The sequence below is a fragment of the Barbus barbus genome (genome assembly GCF_936440315.1).
Source record: "Barbus barbus genome assembly, chromosome: 36".
Taxonomy (NCBI): domain Eukaryota; kingdom Metazoa; phylum Chordata; class Actinopteri; order Cypriniformes; family Cyprinidae; genus Barbus; species Barbus barbus.
The window spans coordinates 11,520,253-11,539,791 of NC_136714.1; the positions used below are offsets into that span (position 1 = coordinate 11,520,253).

The 19,539-nt window shown below is 37.8% G+C and overlaps 1 protein-coding gene across 1 annotated transcript in view; it reads left to right on the forward strand.

Annotated features, from left to right (window-relative positions):
• Window positions 1–2,600: 2,600 nt before the first annotated feature.
• The window catches only part of LOC306856314 (neurexin-2-like), a gene marked incomplete at both ends in the record, with an annotated part of 392,379 nt that continues 375,440 nt past the window's right edge, over window positions 2,601–19,539 (forward strand). The window contains 2 exons of the mRNA XM_079395511.1: window positions 2,601–3,324; window positions 16,445–16,465. Of these exons, the coding sequence (XP_079251637.1) occupies window positions 2,601–3,324; window positions 16,445–16,465 (745 nt within the window). The remainder of the gene's footprint in view (window positions 3,325–16,444; window positions 16,466–19,539) is intronic.

The following is a 19,539-nucleotide window of genomic DNA, read 5'->3' on the forward strand; positions in this document are numbered from 1 at the left end:
TTCAATATCATCTCTTCTGCCATGCAAGCACCTTTATTTATGGATGCTGATTAGGCCAGAGGAACAGAGGGGACCCCTGAGCTCTGTACGGCACCCTGCTGCACGGTGATCTTTTTTCCTGGGCCAAATTTACTAAGCAGTTGCGCCACATTTGTGCGTGGTAATTCATCTCAAAAACCTTTTTTTATGTCTTATTCACTTCACTTGTTACCTTATTCATCTTATTCATCGTCTTATTCTCTAACCTCCTCCATTACAGCTTAATGGATGATAAATTTACTGAAATAGTGCTGCTCTGTGGGTATTTTAATGAAGCCTTTGTCATTATATGTGCAAATTAGGTCTGATTGATTGATTGATTGATTGATTGATTGATTGATTGATTGATTGATTGATTGATTGATTGATTGATTGATTGATTGATTGATTGATTGATTGATTGATTGATTGATTGATTTTAGTAGTGGTAGTAGTATAATCACAATTTATTATTATTATTATTTTAATTATTATTATTGTATGGTGCGATTGCTTTTATATTATATTCATGGACAGCAAGCAGTTTCCATTTGATCATGTCAGCATTAATTCTTTCATTCACTGGATATTTTAATTAAGTAATTTGTCATCTTGTAGATAAATTATGCATGATGATAACGATAATGATGATGATTTTAATTTTATTTATAGCAAGAAGAGCAAACTATTTATTTATTTAAAAGGTAACTATTATTGTTATTATTATTATTATTATTATTATTAGTTATTATTGTATGGTGCAATTGCTTTTTTACTATGTATTCAAGGGAAAAAAAGCTGTTTGTGTTTTATTTTGACCATGTCAGCACTGAAACAGTGCTGGGCCATGAATATTTTAATTAAATCATTTGTCATCTTGTATATAAATTATGCATGTTATAATGATGATGATTTTTATTTTATTTATTTATAGCAAGAATAACTATTTATTTATTTTAACGGTGATTATTATTATTGTATGGTGCATCTATGGACATTTTAATCAAGTCATTTGTCATCTTGTATATAAATTAGGCTTGATGATGTTTTATTTATTTATTTTAGGGAAGTCAAATTGATTAATCGTGATTATTCGCACCCAAAATACAAGTTTGTGTTTACAGATATATGCCAAACACTACATGTAAATATACACACATACACGTATGTTTAAAAAATATTTACGTGCATATCTGTCTGTCTGTCTGTCTGTCTGTGTGTGTGTGTGTGATTTATTTTATACATAAATATTGATCAAGTAGTAATTCATGAAATGATTATTCAATTATGGACATAAGTATTACTGTCAGCCATAGAGTATCTCCAGATTCTTGATATGTGACTGGTAATATGCTGTGTAATTTCTACAGTGTGCAGAATATTGCAGTAGTCTGCTGCAAACTCTACAGCATAGCACTCAAAACTGGCCCGCAATATCAGACGTTACTGTTGATTTGCTGTAAGCATTGAGCAGTTATCACAGATTTGCATATTCCCTTTAATGAATTCGGCACACATACAGTGCACACAAATAAAAGGAGTGTGGTGTGATCATGCCGCTGCATACTCCTCATTAATAAACATGCATCATTTACACTCCTCACCTGATGCCTGTACTACGCTCACATTCAGTCTTATTATCTGTCATCCTCTGCTGTCAGATGCTGTCACTAGTGCACTACTATGTTCAGCCACTATATGGGTGAAAGAGAGAGGTGTTGATTGACTGAGAGGGCTTCAGGGGCTCAGAGCTGTTTAAAACACTAGCTGCGAGCTGGTTTGTGAATATTCATCTGTGAACTGATCGGCAAATTTGCAAAGCGAATGAGGGGATCTGCCAACTAGCCCAGTCTGTTACAATGCAAAGTGCATTAAAGATTGATTTCATTATGCTCAGAGATTCACAGCTGAGGGAATCACACTGCCAGGTCTTGATTTTGTGATCAAACTGGCCTCCTAAAAGAAATTCACAACTAAAGGCCAGAAATGATTGTACTTTGATATGAGTCACAGACAAAATTTAGGAGTGCATTTGAGTTTGGTCATCAATTAACATATTGTCTGTTTTTGTTTTTAACTTTCACAGGCCTGGCCAGAGGATTTCTGTTGGTGATGTCTTACCAGTGGAATGCAAATGTACTTCTCTAAAGGAAGCTGAGTTTTTCTGGCAAAGAAATCATGTATTTGACCTACTACCCACAAAACAAAAAATACAACCGCAGCAGTAATCCTACTTTCACCATAGGGTGAGATGCATAAATCGGTCTTTTAACATGTTCAGTCAACTAGATTTTTAGGGCAGTTTTAGATTTCAAAGCACTAAGTGACTTCTTTTTATACATGGTCTTTCAGAAGTGTTCCTCAATGGAGTTACTCAGAAGAGAATCGAGATGGAGAATCAAGTGAAAAGAAACTCTAAAATATTAGGGGGTTTTTAGAAAACTGGGACCTTGCTATTTCTGCAGCGCTATTTTGGAAAGGCCAGATAAATTAATACGCTAGACTGGGAATAAATCTCTCCTCTGCAGTGGATTAAGAGAAACGGAACATTAGAAAAGGAGGATTAGGAGCACGCTTGGAAGATGATGACGCGGAAGTGGAGGTGCAGCGGGAATTTCTCGCGGGCCTCCGTTTGGCTGGGGCTCATGGTGGCCGTAGCTGTCACCACGGCTCTGGAGTTCGATGGTCTGCCCGGTCAGTGGGTTCGCTATGGACCCTGGGAGGCGGGATCCACCGGAGAGCTGAGCTTCACCATGAAAACGAACATCAGCAAAGCTGTGGTGCTGTACCTGGACGATGGCGGCAACTGCGACTTCCTGGAGCTCTTGATCAACGATGGCCGTCTGCAATTGCGCTTCGCCATCCACTGCGGTGAGCCGGCCTCATTGCACATGGAGACACACGTCAACGACGAACGCTGGCATCGCGTACTGCTCACGAGGAATTACCGTGAGACCATGCTGGCGATGGACGGGGAGAGCAAAGTGGCGGAGGTGAAGTCCAAGCGAAGGGAAATGATGGTGGCTAGCGACTTGTATGTGGGTGGGATCCCACCGGACGTGCGTCTCTCAGCCCTCACGTCCAGCACGGTCAAGTACGAGCCACCTTTCCGAGGCTTGATCGCCAACTTGAAGTTAGGAGAGACTCCTCCTGCTCTCCTGGACAGTCAGGGCGTGAAGAATGATCTGGAATACCTATGTACCAAACAAAACCCCTGCAGCAACGGAGGACGCTGCTCCATTCATGACAGCGAGGTGCTGTGCGATTGCTCCAATACCGGCTACAAAGGGAAATACTGCACTGAAGGTAAGCAAGGTGATGTGCTTCAAGGCCTTACATTACTTGAAGATGTTCTTATCACAATACCTTACTGGATAACGCGCTTGGCTGTCAAGGTAAAATGTTTGCTTTTAAGGAACTCAAGGGCTCAGGAGTTGGAAATGATTAAACATTATCTGATCTAGTCTGCCTGTTTTCTAATCGTTTGGTTGAGTGTTTGTCTTATCTTCTTCCTCTGCACTTAAACTGCAGTTTGACTGTAAAAATGTTTGCAATATCTATGGTGTAGCTGCAGAACAGTGTTTTTAGGAAAGTTGGGTTATTTCAAGGAATAACTCAGCCAAACATGGAAATTCTGCCATTGCATGGGTTTGGAAGAAAAATTAGTGCGATTTTTGTTCTTTTGTGGAAAACAAAAGAAGTCATTTTGAACAATATTCTGGTCACTCTTTCTGTGCAATTACAATGAATGGGATTTTGATTTAGATTTGAAAAGGGCGCAAAAGCAGCTTAAAAATGGTTCGTATGAACACTATGTTTCAAGTCTTCTGAAGTCGTATGAGAGCTTTGTGTGAGGAACAGACTGAAATTAAGACTATATTTACTGATAATCTTCCTCTCCAGTGAACTGTTATCCACGGTGACCTGATCAGTGAACAGTGAGTTGAAGTTTAGGGCAGATGTCAATTTTCAAGTCAATTTTAAGATGTCAAGTTAAATTGTGTCTTCTGCACACAAGGCTATTTCATGACTTCAGAAGTCTATGAATATAGCATGCAAGTCAGATGGACCACATCTGTGATGCATTTGTGGTGCTTTTTTACCATTTTGCTGCTTGACAAACTCACTTACTTTCATTATGTTAAGAAGAGTGGCCAGGATGTTCTTAAAAAAATCACCTTCTGCATTCTTTAGATGAGAAAGTCATACAGGTTTGGAATGAGTGAGGTGAAAAAAAGTAGGTGAACCATTCCTTTGAGGTTGTGATAAAACGTAAGTTACGGCAGATCTTTTCTTCCATATTGTGACAAACATTCAGGTGTTACAGGAACAGACTTGCTTCTAAGCATCGGTTGTTGATTGCTTTAGATGTAGGTGTAGCACAAAAAAATGGGGGTAAGTAAAAAAAGGTGAAGTTTTAGCAGAATAAAAAACTGGAGAAGTCGAGCATACTGTATATTGACATATTTTAAAATGATGCAGTCAAAAATAATAAAAAAGGAATGGGTTCTATAACAGGCTAAATTTTTGTTTAATGCCGACTTTAATGAAGCACTGAAACACCACTTTTACAGTGCTGTGTTTCAGATGGTCTGGTATTACAGCACATTAGCCTTTTAAAATGCCTTGAGAATTTATAGCTAATGAGATATATTTGGATGTAGATCTCATTAGATCAGGTTCAGATCGTTTGCATGTTTACAGCTGTTTAGAAAAAAACCCCAGTTTATTTTAACTGTAAATAAAGTATTGACATGCAAAAAAAATGCATCTCAAACAAATGCGACGGAAAGATAAGCATAGGACATTATTTGTATCCTGATGTCAGCTTCATTCAAATCAAATGGTTTTGTTTAGCCTTTTTAATACTGAAAATGTAGCTAAACAAAATGGGGGGACATCTAGTTATAATAAATAGATAGAGAAAATTCAGAAATATAAATTAATATCATGCTACCTACCAAAATAATAATCCTTTAAATCATGCCAGCATTATCACCGTGAGACATCTTTCATTTTATATCCGTATTATTATGTGAAATCCAATACAAAGGACCAGTAAATCATATCCGAGCCTTTCGGACTGATGTATTTCCCCAGAAAATGATCAGAACTATGTGTTTGCATTAGTAATTCTAGCTTTGTACGATCTGTATGCATGTGTAGCATATTCCCGTACTAATTTGATGAAAACATGGACATGTGTTGGAGCATGGGAGAGCAATATGCCATAGAAACTGTTCTAGGTGACATATGTAGACTAATTAGGGCCACTCAGCAATGTCTCAGCCCTTCGGAGAAGTCACAGTCTGTCATATGGCGGTACGGTGTTAAACCCGAGGCCAAATCTGCATGACTTCATACAGAAATATATTTTGTCCGTTTCTCCTTCTAATTGAACAGGCAGCGAGGACAGAGACAGTGGCAGCTCACGCTTGGCTTTTCACTTAATGCAGTCTCAGGTTACCCACTGTGGAGTCGGCAGGAAGCGGCGCTTTGCTCTGTACTGAGAGAACGCCAGCGTGACGGAGTCCAGCAAGTACATTTTGAATTAAGATGAAATATTCCGGCGCTTCAAAAGAAAAGAGATATGTGGGACGGGAAGACGTTAAGAACAGAAAAATAAATAATCCTGAAAGTTGATAGAGCAAATTGGATTTGACACTGGTAAAGGACAATATTAAAAGGAACAATTGGTTTTCTTACGCCTTAAATCCTTGCTTTTACTCCAGGGATTATCCATCGGAAGACCGACTTATCAAACACAGGAGTATTTGAGTATTTAAAAAAATGCACAGATAATCAAGAGTCACAGTGTAATTATTATTTCTAGTTAAGGATTGATATAACAAATCCTCTGAAGAATTAGCAGAGACTCATCAAACGGTGGTGGTTAATTACACGCGTGTCTTTTCATATTTAACAATGTTCCCAGACTGTGAGTGGGAAGTGGTCTCCGTCGCCGTGCCCTTGTCAAACCTCTCAGGTGAAATTTTGCAGGCATTTACCCTCAAAGCTAAGAGGGCCGTCAGTATCAATTAAAGCTGCCCTCGCCACAATGGAAATCTAGGCCAAATCGATATATCAGCAGTGTGTGCATCTTTTCTCTTGCATCTGCATCAGGCATGCTAATGAGATCTCAACCCAATGCATGAGCGGTGCATAAACTGCAGTGTTGGTCAGACGCTGTATTATCACCACCACTTCTGTGCCGTATATGTATATATACAGCATTAACAAGGGCCTGCTGGGAGCTCTTAAAATCAATATGGTTACCATTTTAAAAGGCACATAAGCAGAATTGCACACAGGCACAAGTGTTCCTCATTAACAGGATGATTTCATATTCCTGGAGATGACGAAAGCAGGCTTTTACTTTTATTTGTATAAGTACTTGCAGGGCTGGAGGAGATTCTGCTGTAGCGTTTATACTGCGGTATATCCTTGTTGTGGTTTGAAGAGTCTGACACCAAGCAAAAAACTATAGCAAGCAAAAATATAATATACTCTGCAAACTGTCACAGATGGGTGCTTCCAGTGTTTTCTTTTCTTTTCTTTTTCTTTTTCTTTTTCTTTTTCTTTTTCTTTTCTTTTCTTTTCTTTTCTTTTTCTTTTCTTTTCTTTTCTTTTCTTTTCTTTTCTTTTCTTTTCTTTTCTTTTCTTTTCTTTTCTTTTCTTTTCTTTTCTTTTCTTTCCCTTCCTTCCCCTCTTTCATTTTTCCCATCTATCCAGAAACATATGATATTTTAAAAATATTAACATTCAGTCAGTATATCGAGGTATAGTTGTTATATTAAAATCGACCCCAATTATTTTATATTATATTTTATAGTACTTAATTTCAAAATTAATTTATTCATTGACTCATTCATTCACTCACTCACTCAATTAATGCAAACCAAAATGTAAAATTTGATTAGCATTTATAATAACTTGTACTATATAAATTAATTAATTAACTCACTCACTCACTCACTTGATTAAGGCAAACCCAAATATACAATTATATTTCATTGCATTTATAATAATTGTATTTATAAATAGCTTAATTTGGTTGTTCATTTGTTAGATTAATGCTAACCAAAATGTTCAACTTTAGCGCATCTATAATAACTTTATAAATAACTTGTATTATATTAAATACTTCAATCACTCTACATTACATTACATTATAAGCACGATATAATTTTTCAATTATATTTTTTATTTTACTTTAATGAATTTGGTAGATGCATTTATCCAAAGCGATTTAAATTGTTTTCAGGTTTACCATTTATCGGTTCATGGCTTCCCTGAAAAATCAAAGCCATGACATTGGCAATACTAGTGCCACACTGTTTGAGCTACAGTGGTTTTAAAATTGCAGAAATAATAATGCAGAAATGATATACAATTACTCATACAGTGATATAAGGTTTTGGTCATACCGCCCACCCGTACAGTCTACTGATTATTTCTATTAAAGCAAGAGCACAGCGCTGAAGAGGTCTAGTTTGCATCAAACAAAAACCTTTTCATGTACAGTAGCGTTGAACTCCATCCCTTCTGTGGTCTTTTTAGTCTGTATGAGAGACTCGATTCACAGAGCCTTTTCTTTAAGTGTACAAGGAATGAGCTTTCACTGTGAAAACAAGGCCATCCGCTCCCCAGGATTAAATAATGTAGACAGAGAGTCTGTCTTATTTATCAACACAAATTAGTCTGGGTCGCCCTCAACATCGAGCTGTGTGTGCCAAGGATGCAAGCATGTCTGTATTTCGCTTTCAGACAGGCATCTGCTGCCATTGTGCAGTTTTTTATTTCTTTTGGGGCCAAAACGCAAGTGAGTGAGGTTAGCTACATTCACCCGGCTCAGGGCTTGTGTGTTTTTGCCAGTAGCCGGTTGTGCGGTAATCAGCACCATAGTTTACCGCACTTGGCAGAGGGCACAAGAAGCCAAATAATGGTTTATACACTAGGCAGAAATTCAGCAAGTAATTAAAACAGGACATGGAACCTTTTCAGCTGCCTTGTTAAATTTGCTTGGTGGCTGTTTGCAATGCAACACAGTCCCTGTCTTTTGAAACCTTATAATAGGTTCCTGTAAGTAACGGGCTGAAATTGAAGATGTTTTTTATTGATAATCTTCCCCTCCAGTGAGCTGTTAACTTGAAACTGCTGACCGAATCAAGAATAAATAACATTTATTTTTTGTGTGAAGTATTCCTTTTAATGCTGATTTTTTTGGTTTGCAGATTAACTGCGGTTAATATAATTAATTTAGTGCTACTAATAATGTTGGATGCATTCGAATACAGGAAGATCAAATATCCGTTCCACATATAGATATATAGATATTGACATCTATCTTTATTCTTTGGTGCCAGTGGGGAAAAAAAGAAATCTGCACAGGAGGATGAGAATTCATCTAAAACGTAATTTTCCAACTCAGTGTCCCTCATGATTCACTCACTTATTTTCTTTCATGCAATGAACACTTGGTTATCGGTAGGCCTACATGATCTGTCAACATAGCAGCTGATTTTTGCGGCAGGTCTTTGCAAGGTCAAAATTAATGCTAGCTCTCCTTCTCAAAGGTGAAAGGATCTCCATGTTGGATATTGCTTGCATTTGCTTTCTTTGTTTAATAAAAGGAGCTTGTTGGAGCTTGTCAGATTTACTTTTAGACCTAGGAAAGACACCCCAAATCCCATCCCTGTGCACTCAAGTGCATTTGCTGGTTTGCCTGTGTGGCTTTGCATTTTCAAAATCTGTATAGTGGAAAATAAAGGCAGACTGCATGCGACAAAATGGTATTGCTGGAGTTCATGTTTACATGGTTTCATCCACAAAATGTCAGTACAGGATTACTTGTTACTTATTTAGCTTACTACTTACTAGGTAATTGTCATTAAATTAGTTATTATGTGCCACTGATGTAATTGGAATAACATTTATTTGTTCCTTATTTAAAAAAGAAAATATATCATTTAAATGGAGTAGAACATCAGAACATAATGCAAGGATCAGTGCATTCTCAAATGATATATTAATGACTGTTTCTTCAATTACAAGCACTGTATGTTCTAGTGGGTGATGGTTTATTATTTATTTATGCTTTTTGATTTTTTGTTATACAGCATGAAGGTTAGATTTTGTCTTGTAAACATTTTACCATGCCTTCATACTTCAGCCTTTATGCTTTTTTTTTTAAAAGCATACAGGCTGAAGTATGAAGGCATGGTAAAATGTTCATACTTCATACTTCAGCCTTTATGCTTTTAAAAAAAAAGCCTTTAATGAATAAAATTTCTTGTATCCTTGGCCCAGGCTTAGACTTTCACTCCTAAATTTTTAGCAAAAGTGCACTTGTTTACCAAGTAGACATCAGTGTCAATGCTCAAGATGAAATATGACACGTGATGTGTGAAGAAAACAAACAAAAAGCTTTTTTTTTCGTCTTTAAAATGCAAAAAGTCTGAGCATATAATCTGTCTGTATTTACAATCCGTGTTTTTTTTGGTGAGGCCAATGAAAATACTGCCAGAGCAAGTCAAAATTTACTGACTTACAGATTTACTGACTTGGCCAAACGAAGAAAAAAAAAATAAAACAACTTTTGTCACTTTATTTTAAGCTCCAATTCTTGCTATTAACAAACCATTAACTATGACTTTTGCTTTAAAAAGCTACTAATTAGCTGCTTATTAATGGTTAATAAGGTAGTTGTTATGTTTAGGGGTAGGATTAGGGATGAAGCATGGTCATGCAGAATACGTGCTTTATAAGTACTAATAAGCAGCCAATATGTTATTAATAGGCATGCTAATAAGCTACTTAACTACTAGTGAGAATTGGTCCTTATACTAAAGCATTAACCTTACTTTTGTGCCCTAGGAGAAAAGCAATGGCATTGAGATTCAGTGAAAAAATAGTTTAAGAATAACGTTTTTTCTTTTTTTTTTTGAAAGAGTGTATTAACAATTGCGAGACAAGTGCTCACTGAAGAGAGGTGTCCTTAGGCGTTTCTTGAAGCTGGCAGGGGATTCGGCTGCTCAGGTTAAGGAAAATCATTCCAGCTTTGAGGTACAGATAAAGTGAGACATTGTGAAAGTGATTTTCAGCCTCTGTGTTCTTTATGCCTGATTAAAAATCATAACTTTCACACATACAATTATGCAGGATTATCAAACGAACTGTTGCAAAAACAGATAATGAAACGAGCTGCCAATAAGATGCTGGCGAGAAGCCATGCTCCAGGTGAGAAGCTCTTTTGTGAAGTGGCTGACACTTATATTATTGATTTACTGCAATAACAATCAAAAAGTCTGTCGATTGCATATTTTAGCTCCTGTAAACAGTAGGGGTCGACCGATTATCGACCTGGCCGATTATTGGCACCGATATTAAGCATTTTTATAATAATCGGCATCGGTCATTTTCAAAACCGATGTGCCGATAAAATTATTTAATTATGAAACGCGCTATTTGGCTCTGATGCAGCCTGTCGGAACTCACCACTCTGTGGCCTAGAGCAGTCTCCGCCCACCGCGCATCTGATTTGTTGAGAGTCAGGAGTCCGACCAATCAACGTGGAAGACTAAAGGCGCTCTCACACTGAAAGCGCTTGCTAACAGGTGCTGCTGCTTCATCAGCGCATCAGTTATCTCTCAAAGGCAGCAGCAGACCTTGCTCAAGTTGCAATAAATTACAATCCACTACACTGAAGTTGTAAAAACCTCAATATTATCTATTTATGGTTTCCGAGATGGGGGAAACGCAGGGGGAATCGCGGAATCCAGTCATATAAATGGAATTTACTGTATAACGCGGAGTCACGGAATTAGTCAAAGTTTGGATGAATTAATCAAAAGTAGGTCAGTACACTTAAATCGACTCATGATATGGACTATCTGTAAACATTAAGCTGCTAAAAGACTATTTAAATATGAATTCTGCATGTTCGGCGTGTCTCTGTATATGTGAAAGGCACAGACGCGCGGTTTTGACACACACACAAACACACACACACACACACACACACTGGAGTGCGCGACGCTCGCGGTGTATTCCGCATCTGCCATGTCACTAAATGAGGACATAAATACATGAACATCATCCCCAGAACTGCTCTGAGAGTTACTTACTTATGAGCATTTGACTGTTTCGTTTGAGTAAACCGATCGTCATATCATAAATAGGCTACAGAAACTTAAGAGGTCCTCATGGCAACCCGTCAAAAGTTCGGTTTATTTACTAATGCTACTACAATTATTACAACTTTTGTTTAAAAGAACAATCACACAATACGCTATTTCTTACATGTTTTAATTTTAATAGTAAACCCATTTGTTTGCCAAAAAATAAGTTCAACTCTCATTTGATTAAAAGATAAATTAAATTAATGTTTTATGCCTTCATTTGCACTGCACTGTAAATGAAAACTAATGGAAATTACTGTCACATATGCCAAGACTACGATACTGTCACATAGGCCAAGATTAAGTTACTGTCACATAGGCCAAGATTACGATGATGGAAATTGGGACATTTCAATAGGCTATTGAACCAAGTGAGCCTATAACAGGCTATTAGTGTTATAGTTTCATTAAAATAGTTGCGGTCTTCTTCGCAACTTCTACAATGGAGCTATGAAGACAATTAAATTATTTACACGTATTATATACATTGCGCTTTTTAAATTAATCAACTGATGTGCATTAGATGATGAATTGAATAGTCACCTCTTGTAGGTTATGATTTAGTCAACCGAAAATAATTAATGAAGAATTATGAGAGGTTATGCTATTACACATACATTTCTAACATGTAAATTATTGAAGCCAAATACTTACATTTTCCCAAGCTGTTTAGCTGTAGTATTAAGTATTCATAGGCTTAATCATGAAGCATACAGTGGCCCCACTTTTAACTCTCTCTTTATATATTACCCTTATTGTAGATGGATGCATGGGGGAAGACAAGAGTAAGAACTGCAACCAACACTAGGGAAGGCCGTTTTTGTCAGAGCCCTTGTTATTCTTAATTTTGACATTCATTTTCATTTTTACACCAGACATATATATCGGTTCAATATATCGGTTATCGGTCTACTTGGGCTGTAATAATCGGTATCGGCATCGGCCCTGAAAAACACATATCGGTCGACCCCTAGTAAACAGACACTTCCTCTATTGTCGTGGTTGATGGAGACGCCTCATCTCGTTCCAGTTCACACTGGAGGACCTGATTCAGATCAAGAGAGGGATTAGCATCACTTCACTTAATAGAGACAGATTACATGCCACTCTGGCTTTTTCAGACCAACAGGCTGAGATCATGCTAATAACCCACGTGGCGCTAGCCTACCATGCTTATTTTGAGAAGCTCCAGATGCTGACACCATGTCAGCTCTCACGGCCATGCTCGATTCATTACAATTCTCCGGGACTTTGTTGCCGTGACCAATTTGAGGGAGCCGAGGAAAGCACTTGTAAAGGTTAAAGCGGCCCTCGTGATTTATGAGCGGCTGACAGTTTTGCATGGCCTGAAATCCCGAGCCAAGCAAGCAGCTCCCACAAACACAGTGTGATTAAGAGATTTACTGTCTCGCTGCAGGCAATCGAGCAGCATTTGCGCTGAGGGTTTTGTGTTGTCTTTTGTCCCGGCTTTTGTTGTGCATTCAGCTTCCCTTTGCAAACATTGTTGGGGTGCGCTAACGTCCCCCTCGCACCTGTGGTATCTGACAGACATAGTCCAAATCGCCTTTTCATTGATAAAGCAGTTCATTAAGATCTGCTTGGAAACCTCGGATTTCATTTGTAGCCGTTGAGCAACCGAGATTAGGAAAATGGATAATAGAGCAGCGCTCCCTCTCCCGGGTGCTCGTTTACGTGCTGGCGTCTCCATGGCCACATAATGATGATCACAAAATAACATTCGCAAAGATTCCTCTTTAATTGGCTGTAGGATTAGGTCTGTGTTTTCAATGGCCATGTGGAAGCCGCCATGTGTCCTCATTAGTGTTTTAGAGCGAGGATTGTTGCCCTCCACCTTTTAAGAGTTGCAAACTGCTCCTCTCACAGCTACTTTCTCCTCATTATCACAGTGGCAACAGTGATCTGACTCACCTTCCATGACCAGACCGTCCAGCCCCACACTAGCTCCACCTAGCAAGCCTGTGACGTTCTCCCTTGACTCTTATTATTTCACAGTAAAGGCTTTCCGTGCCTTGCTCGGCCCTGTGCTCGCCCGACTCGGTCCTGTGGTCTCGAGTTTGTCATTAAGGTAGCACCTGACCTTTTGGCCTCTTGGAGAACGTGCTTTCAACGTCATCGCATTCAAATTACGGTATTAATGAGTCCCAAATTACTTTTTGTCTGTACCCAGATTTATTCATATGAATAATTAAAACAATGAACACGTGATTAGTGTTATGCATATTATATAAGTAGATAATATTTAGCTTTGTAATATACATATATTGTAATGTGTACCTTGGAAGAGGAAAGCCTGGTTCCTTCTCTTTTTTCACTTGAACATCTTGGAGGTTTTTTCTTGCCACAACCAGTATATGAGGCATGGTTTTCTGAAAAACTGATTTGATACAATATATATTGTAAGTGCTTTTCAAGTAAAATTTATTTCATGTGATGGTATGATAATGGTTTGATGAATTTACTCAAATTAAACAGTGAAATTTGTTTCTAATTTTAATTTGTCTGCTAAATTTGTCTACTAAATTGTCCAACAGTTGATTTGAATGCATAAGGAGAATTCTGACATTTTTTCCATTAAAGTCTTAAAGTTCCAGTGTCATTTGCACCACATCTCAGATCATGTACTGTATATTACTGTACATTTAATAGCATTCTATGGTGGAAATGGTGTGAATGACTTTTGTGTGTGTGTGTGTGTGTGTGCATGTGTATGTGTGTGTGTGTCAAATGGCCAACATCTTACTTAGGCTAATTTAATAACTAGCATTTTAGGCTTCCAGAATGCTTCCAAATATAGTCACACTTTGTCACTTTTTTATTTTTAATAACAATATATAATAATAATAATAATAATAATATATAAGAATAACAATAGCTTGATTAGAAATGCCACATGGTTAACCCTCATCTTGTGTTCCAGTCATTTTGACCTGGAGGGGATTTTCTTTTTTACCAAATATAGTAAGTGTTATTGCATTAGACTAAAAATTATTACTGATTGCAACCCCCCAACCCCCAAGTGTTTATTTTTTTCCCGTACCTTTTTGCATTTGTTGCCTCAGTTTTTCATTGAGCACTGCCAGAATTATCCACAAATAATGCTTTTCCACTCAAAAACTGAGATGCATAAGTTCAGATCAATAAGATCTATGACCAATCAGTTCCAAAAACTATGATAGACTGATATATAAAACTTGGTGATAATTTAACATGAAGAGACATTTACAAGCAATTTTTAAAAGGCCACCAAATTAGGTAAAGGATTTTCAACACAACCCAAGGGTTGAAAATGTTCTATTGAAAATGTATGTTTTTTTTTCCAGCTTTGATTTCTTCACACATCACAGACTAGATACTATATGAGCCTAATTTCATATCAAGATCTGACACTATTTTTATAGTTTTTGTCCTTGAGAAAACCAATTATTTCACTCTTTATCATAGTTTTAAACATGTAGTAATTCACATTTTTATTATGGGGTAAAAAGTTGAAATCTAGTTAGTTAGTTTTAAAGGGGTCATTGGATGCCCATTTTCCACAAATTGATATGATTCTTTAGGGTCTTAATGAAAAGTCTATAACATACTTTGGTTTTGTGTTTTTAGTCCATGTTGCTTTAAATGCTCATGACTCTGCTAGCCCCGCCCCTCTCTTCAGTGGGGTGACGAGCAGTACTGTTTATTTTAGCCGTGAAACGGGCTAACAGGCACAATATTAGGAAAGGCGATTTGCAAAGATCCATAAAAAAAACATTATACTCACTTCTTCTGTAGATGAAGCTGGATCACGAATGATTCGCGCGAACATAGACGCATTTAGGCAGATCAGGGATCGGCGCATTCACTTCAAACGAATGTAACGTTAATCCTCTGCATCTTCAGCAGCTCAGATGTCGGGAGTAAATCACGACTGCTTTATTCATTATTACATCCAACAACAAAAGGCAGTCGTGGCCTAATGGATAGAGACTTGGACTTGCAACCTGAAGGTTGTGGGTTCGAGTCTCAGGTCCGGCAGGGATTGTAGGTGGGGGAGTGAATAACCAACACTCTTTCCACCCTGAGATGACCGAACACCTGAGATGGAGGATCAGCGCCGGGAGATGACGTATGTGGCCCTGATCGTAGGCGGAGGCCAGACACCTGGATGAGCGCCAGAGACAGATCCCCATTGAGGACCCCGCCACTTAGACAGCCATCGCGAAAGACCACTGGAACCAGCTGAGCCCTTACAATCTGACTTGCTGCAGTTTGTTCAGAACTGCATCATTCTGACAGGAGTCTCAGAACAGCCTGATTTGAGAAAGGGGATTTTAAAATAGGGATTTAAAAAAAAAAACACTGGGTGGATTTTTATCATTATAGGATAGATGTGTACACACACTTCCAACACACATTTATGTTCAAACAACTTGAAAAGTGAATTTTGCATCCGATGATCCCTTTAATAAAAATCAACCCCTGGGAAATAAAAGTCTCCTGAACTTGAAGAAACTCCCATTTATAGATTTAATCATTGTATCTCAGAAAACAACATGAGCAACATGCTTTCCAGCTCCCATGAGTCTAATCATCTAGACATCTACAATAAACAGTCATCTGCAGAAATGACAATAACATTTGAGCGTATGACTTGATTTATGACTCAAACAAGTGGTGCGTGCACTTTTATCATGTTTTCATGAAATCTAAAGTAGACTCCCAAGGATGCGATTATGAGCTTTTTAAAGTTGCTGCCAACAATATTTGTACGTACTTACTTACTGTATACTCAAGTGGTGGTATTTTATTTCACATGACTTAAAAATGTCTTTCACCCTCTGAGTTCCTTGAACACTTATCTTACTGATGCATATGATTTTTCTTGGGTCCACATGATGTTTTACTCCCACACCTGAATATTTATGAAGTGTAGGATTACAAGTAGGCCTACATACTTTTATTAAATTTATATTTATAGGAGTTTGCATTTTAGCTGTTTTCCATGTAACATTTGGTTCATAATAGCAGGATTTGACATTCAAACAAGATATATTTACTTAAATGCGAACCATAACCTAACTTGATATTTTGATAGTCTCACCTAGCAATTATTACACATGCATACAGTCTTCAGCAATGACATTTATTCTTCTCATTATAGTTTCAACAGCCTGAATGACAAATGGTGAATTCTGTGTTGTTGATTTATTGTTCTCTTTTTTTCTTTCCCATCATTCCTGCTGCAGCTCTCCAGCAAGTTTTAGGAGGTAAGACCAATGTTTTGTCTTTTCATATATCTGATATGCCAGAGCTGATAGTGATGCTGGTGTCATCCTTTCTTGCATTGTCAGTTTGTACTGCAGTTCTGCTGACTGACTCGAGTGGACTAAAATCACTCACCTGCATGAGACAAAGACCAGATTCAGCGACAGATTGAGCGGCATGTGCCGTTGCACGCACCCCACCAGCTATGCGCGAGTAAGCGGTGGAGCGTCTATGTTGTGGAGGATTTTATAATGCTCGGTCTCCAGTTTTCGGTCTGCAGCTTTTAAATGATCTCTGAAGCAGATCTGCTGAATTAGATCTGCTGAATTAGATGTGTAAGTGCAACCCAGGCTAGGATTAAGGCAGCTGGCAGTGGTCATGCAAAACCGCTCTGCCATATACAGCTCACGGGGAAAATAAATTGAACCTCGCAGTTAGGGTGAGAGCGGCGAAGGAGATGAATCCTGCAAGGCTTGACACTTCACAACTCACAAGTTTGAATGCTGGAGAAGATCCCAAGTATATATTATTCTTCCAACACCTTCTGTGTGAATGATAAAACTTAAACGTCAAGGTTTGTGATGTCCGCCCTTTTGTTTTTTAGCTCCAAGGACCTCGATATTTTATGTGGATGGATGGGTTGAGTCTGAGGCCTGTGGTAAATTCATCAACTCAATCTTGATTTTCAAAAGCTAGTGATGAAAAATGTCTCTCTGATCGAGGAGATCCATGATGCCTTGGTTATTTAAAATGTATTATATTGTGCCTCGGAGCTAATGTGATGTCTGTGCTTGAAAATTATGATGTACTGCATTATTCAGTAGATGTTAAAACAATGTTAACAGATACACTGAAGAAAGTCAGGGTTTTTTAATGTGTATCTTTTTTGGGAGCAGTTTGAAAATCAAAATAGCAAGAAGGAAATGCCTATGTAATAGCAGCGCAAGTCTGAGGTCTTGAAAAAGGAGCAGTCTATTGTGAAAAGGTCTGCACTATTTAAAATGTACACTCAATGATGTTATTGAAGCGCCAGTGATCATTGGCGGTGTCTCTATTGTATTCGTTCTCAACAGAAGAAGGTTATCTTAAAGGCCACAGTGACACTAGTGGATGACAGAGGCCTTCTTTTACAACATGTGCTTTTAGTCTAGACTTTTAATCATCCTCCGTTTCCCTTGTGAAGAGCTCAAGTGCTAGGACTATGCGGACATCAAATGGCAAGAATTGGACAGGGATGTGCCATATAAAGCAAGTGCTTGTGTCTTTATTGGATTAAAGCTTTCACACAGTGTCAGCACTTTGTTTCGAGTGCAGAACGCATGAAAACAAAGATGACACTCATTCAAGCAAACTTGCAACCACTCCGCTTTTTCGTCACATTCTCTGGAATGCAGTGTGACATCTGAAAAGTTCGAATTTAGGTGTCCCATCAGTTTGTGTATGTACGACATTAAAATTCTGTCACATGGAGATCCAGTGAGTGTTTGTGGATGGGTCTGTTCGTGTTTGGGTGGTCACAGGAAGATGGAGGTGATGTAGCAGAAAGCAGATATGAGAAAATGTGTTTTTGTGTTAGGTCAGATGCCTCAGCCATGTCACTGCTGAAAATAACATCTGCACGGATTTCCGTGATGGTTCTTGTCAGTTTGGTGCTTGTCTAGTTGGAGGACCAAAAATTACAGTAAAGCTGAAAACAAGACTTGCTAGGTAAGATAGTTAGGAAGCAATCAAAAAGTTAGTTTATATTCAGAACTCTGAACTTTTTAGCAGGGGTTTCTGTTCAAAATCATGTTTTTCACAATAGCTAAAAACAAACCTTACTTTTGCAGCATTTATTAATCTACACTACCTTTCAGGTGTCTTTTTTGACAAGGATACATTAAATTGATTAATAAGTGACAGTAAAGACATTTAGAATGTTCTGTTTCAAATAAATGCTGTTAAATGCACCGAAGACTGGTGTAATGCCTGCTGAAAATTCAGTTTTCCATCACAGGAATAAATTAAGATATATTAAAATGGAAAACTTAAAATTGAAATATTTCAAACTTTTACTGTTTTAATGGTTTACATTACATTTAATGGTAATACATTTTTACTATATTATCAAATAAATGCAGCCTTGATGAGAATAAAAAAAAAAACACACACACACACACACACACACACAAATCTTACAGTCTCCAAACATTTTAATGGTAGTGTTAAGAGGAAAGGAAAGGACGTGTGGCCAAGTATGGTGACCCATCATCAGAATGTGCTCTGCATTTAACCCATCCAAGTGCACACACACAGCAGTGAGTAGTGAACACACACACACACACACACCGTGAACACACATTTTTGCTGCAGCGCCCGGGAAGCAACTGGGGGTTTTGGTGCCTTACTCAAGGGTCGTGGTATTGAGGGTGGAACAGAGAGCACTGGTCATTCACTTCCTCCACCTACAATTCCTGCCAGTACAGAGACTCGAACCCGTAACCTTTGGGTTACAAGTCTGACTCTCTGACCATTAGGCTTAGAAATGTAGTATTTCTTGTGTAAATGATCATTTGTAAGTGTGTTGCGAATAAACATGAATTAACAATTAAAAATTGCCCTTATATTTACAAATTAACATGACTTTTTTCACAGCATTTATTAATCTAGATTACTTGTAGTTCATGATATCAAATGCATTAACTAGTGTTAATGAATTGAACCTTCTTATAAAGCATTACCAACTAAACAAACATCTCATTAACTATTAATGCGCTTTTTACAGCCACAGAAATGCTGTTTAATTTCAGCATCTGTCTTTTTGCTGTTTAATTTTCAGCATCTGCTTTGATGCAGTTCAGGAGGCTTACAACCACCAAACTGGATTGACATTTTTCATCCAGTCAATGTTGACCTCATAAATATACAACATATATGCAAATTAGAGTGTTAATATACAAATAACAGTGTTTACAAATGTACAATGTGAAATTTTGTAACATGACTACCCAGGATTAATTACTATCCCAGGGTAGAGAAAAATGCAGTGAGAAGTAGATCGATAACCCAGGATTACGTTTACCCTGGGTTTAAACAA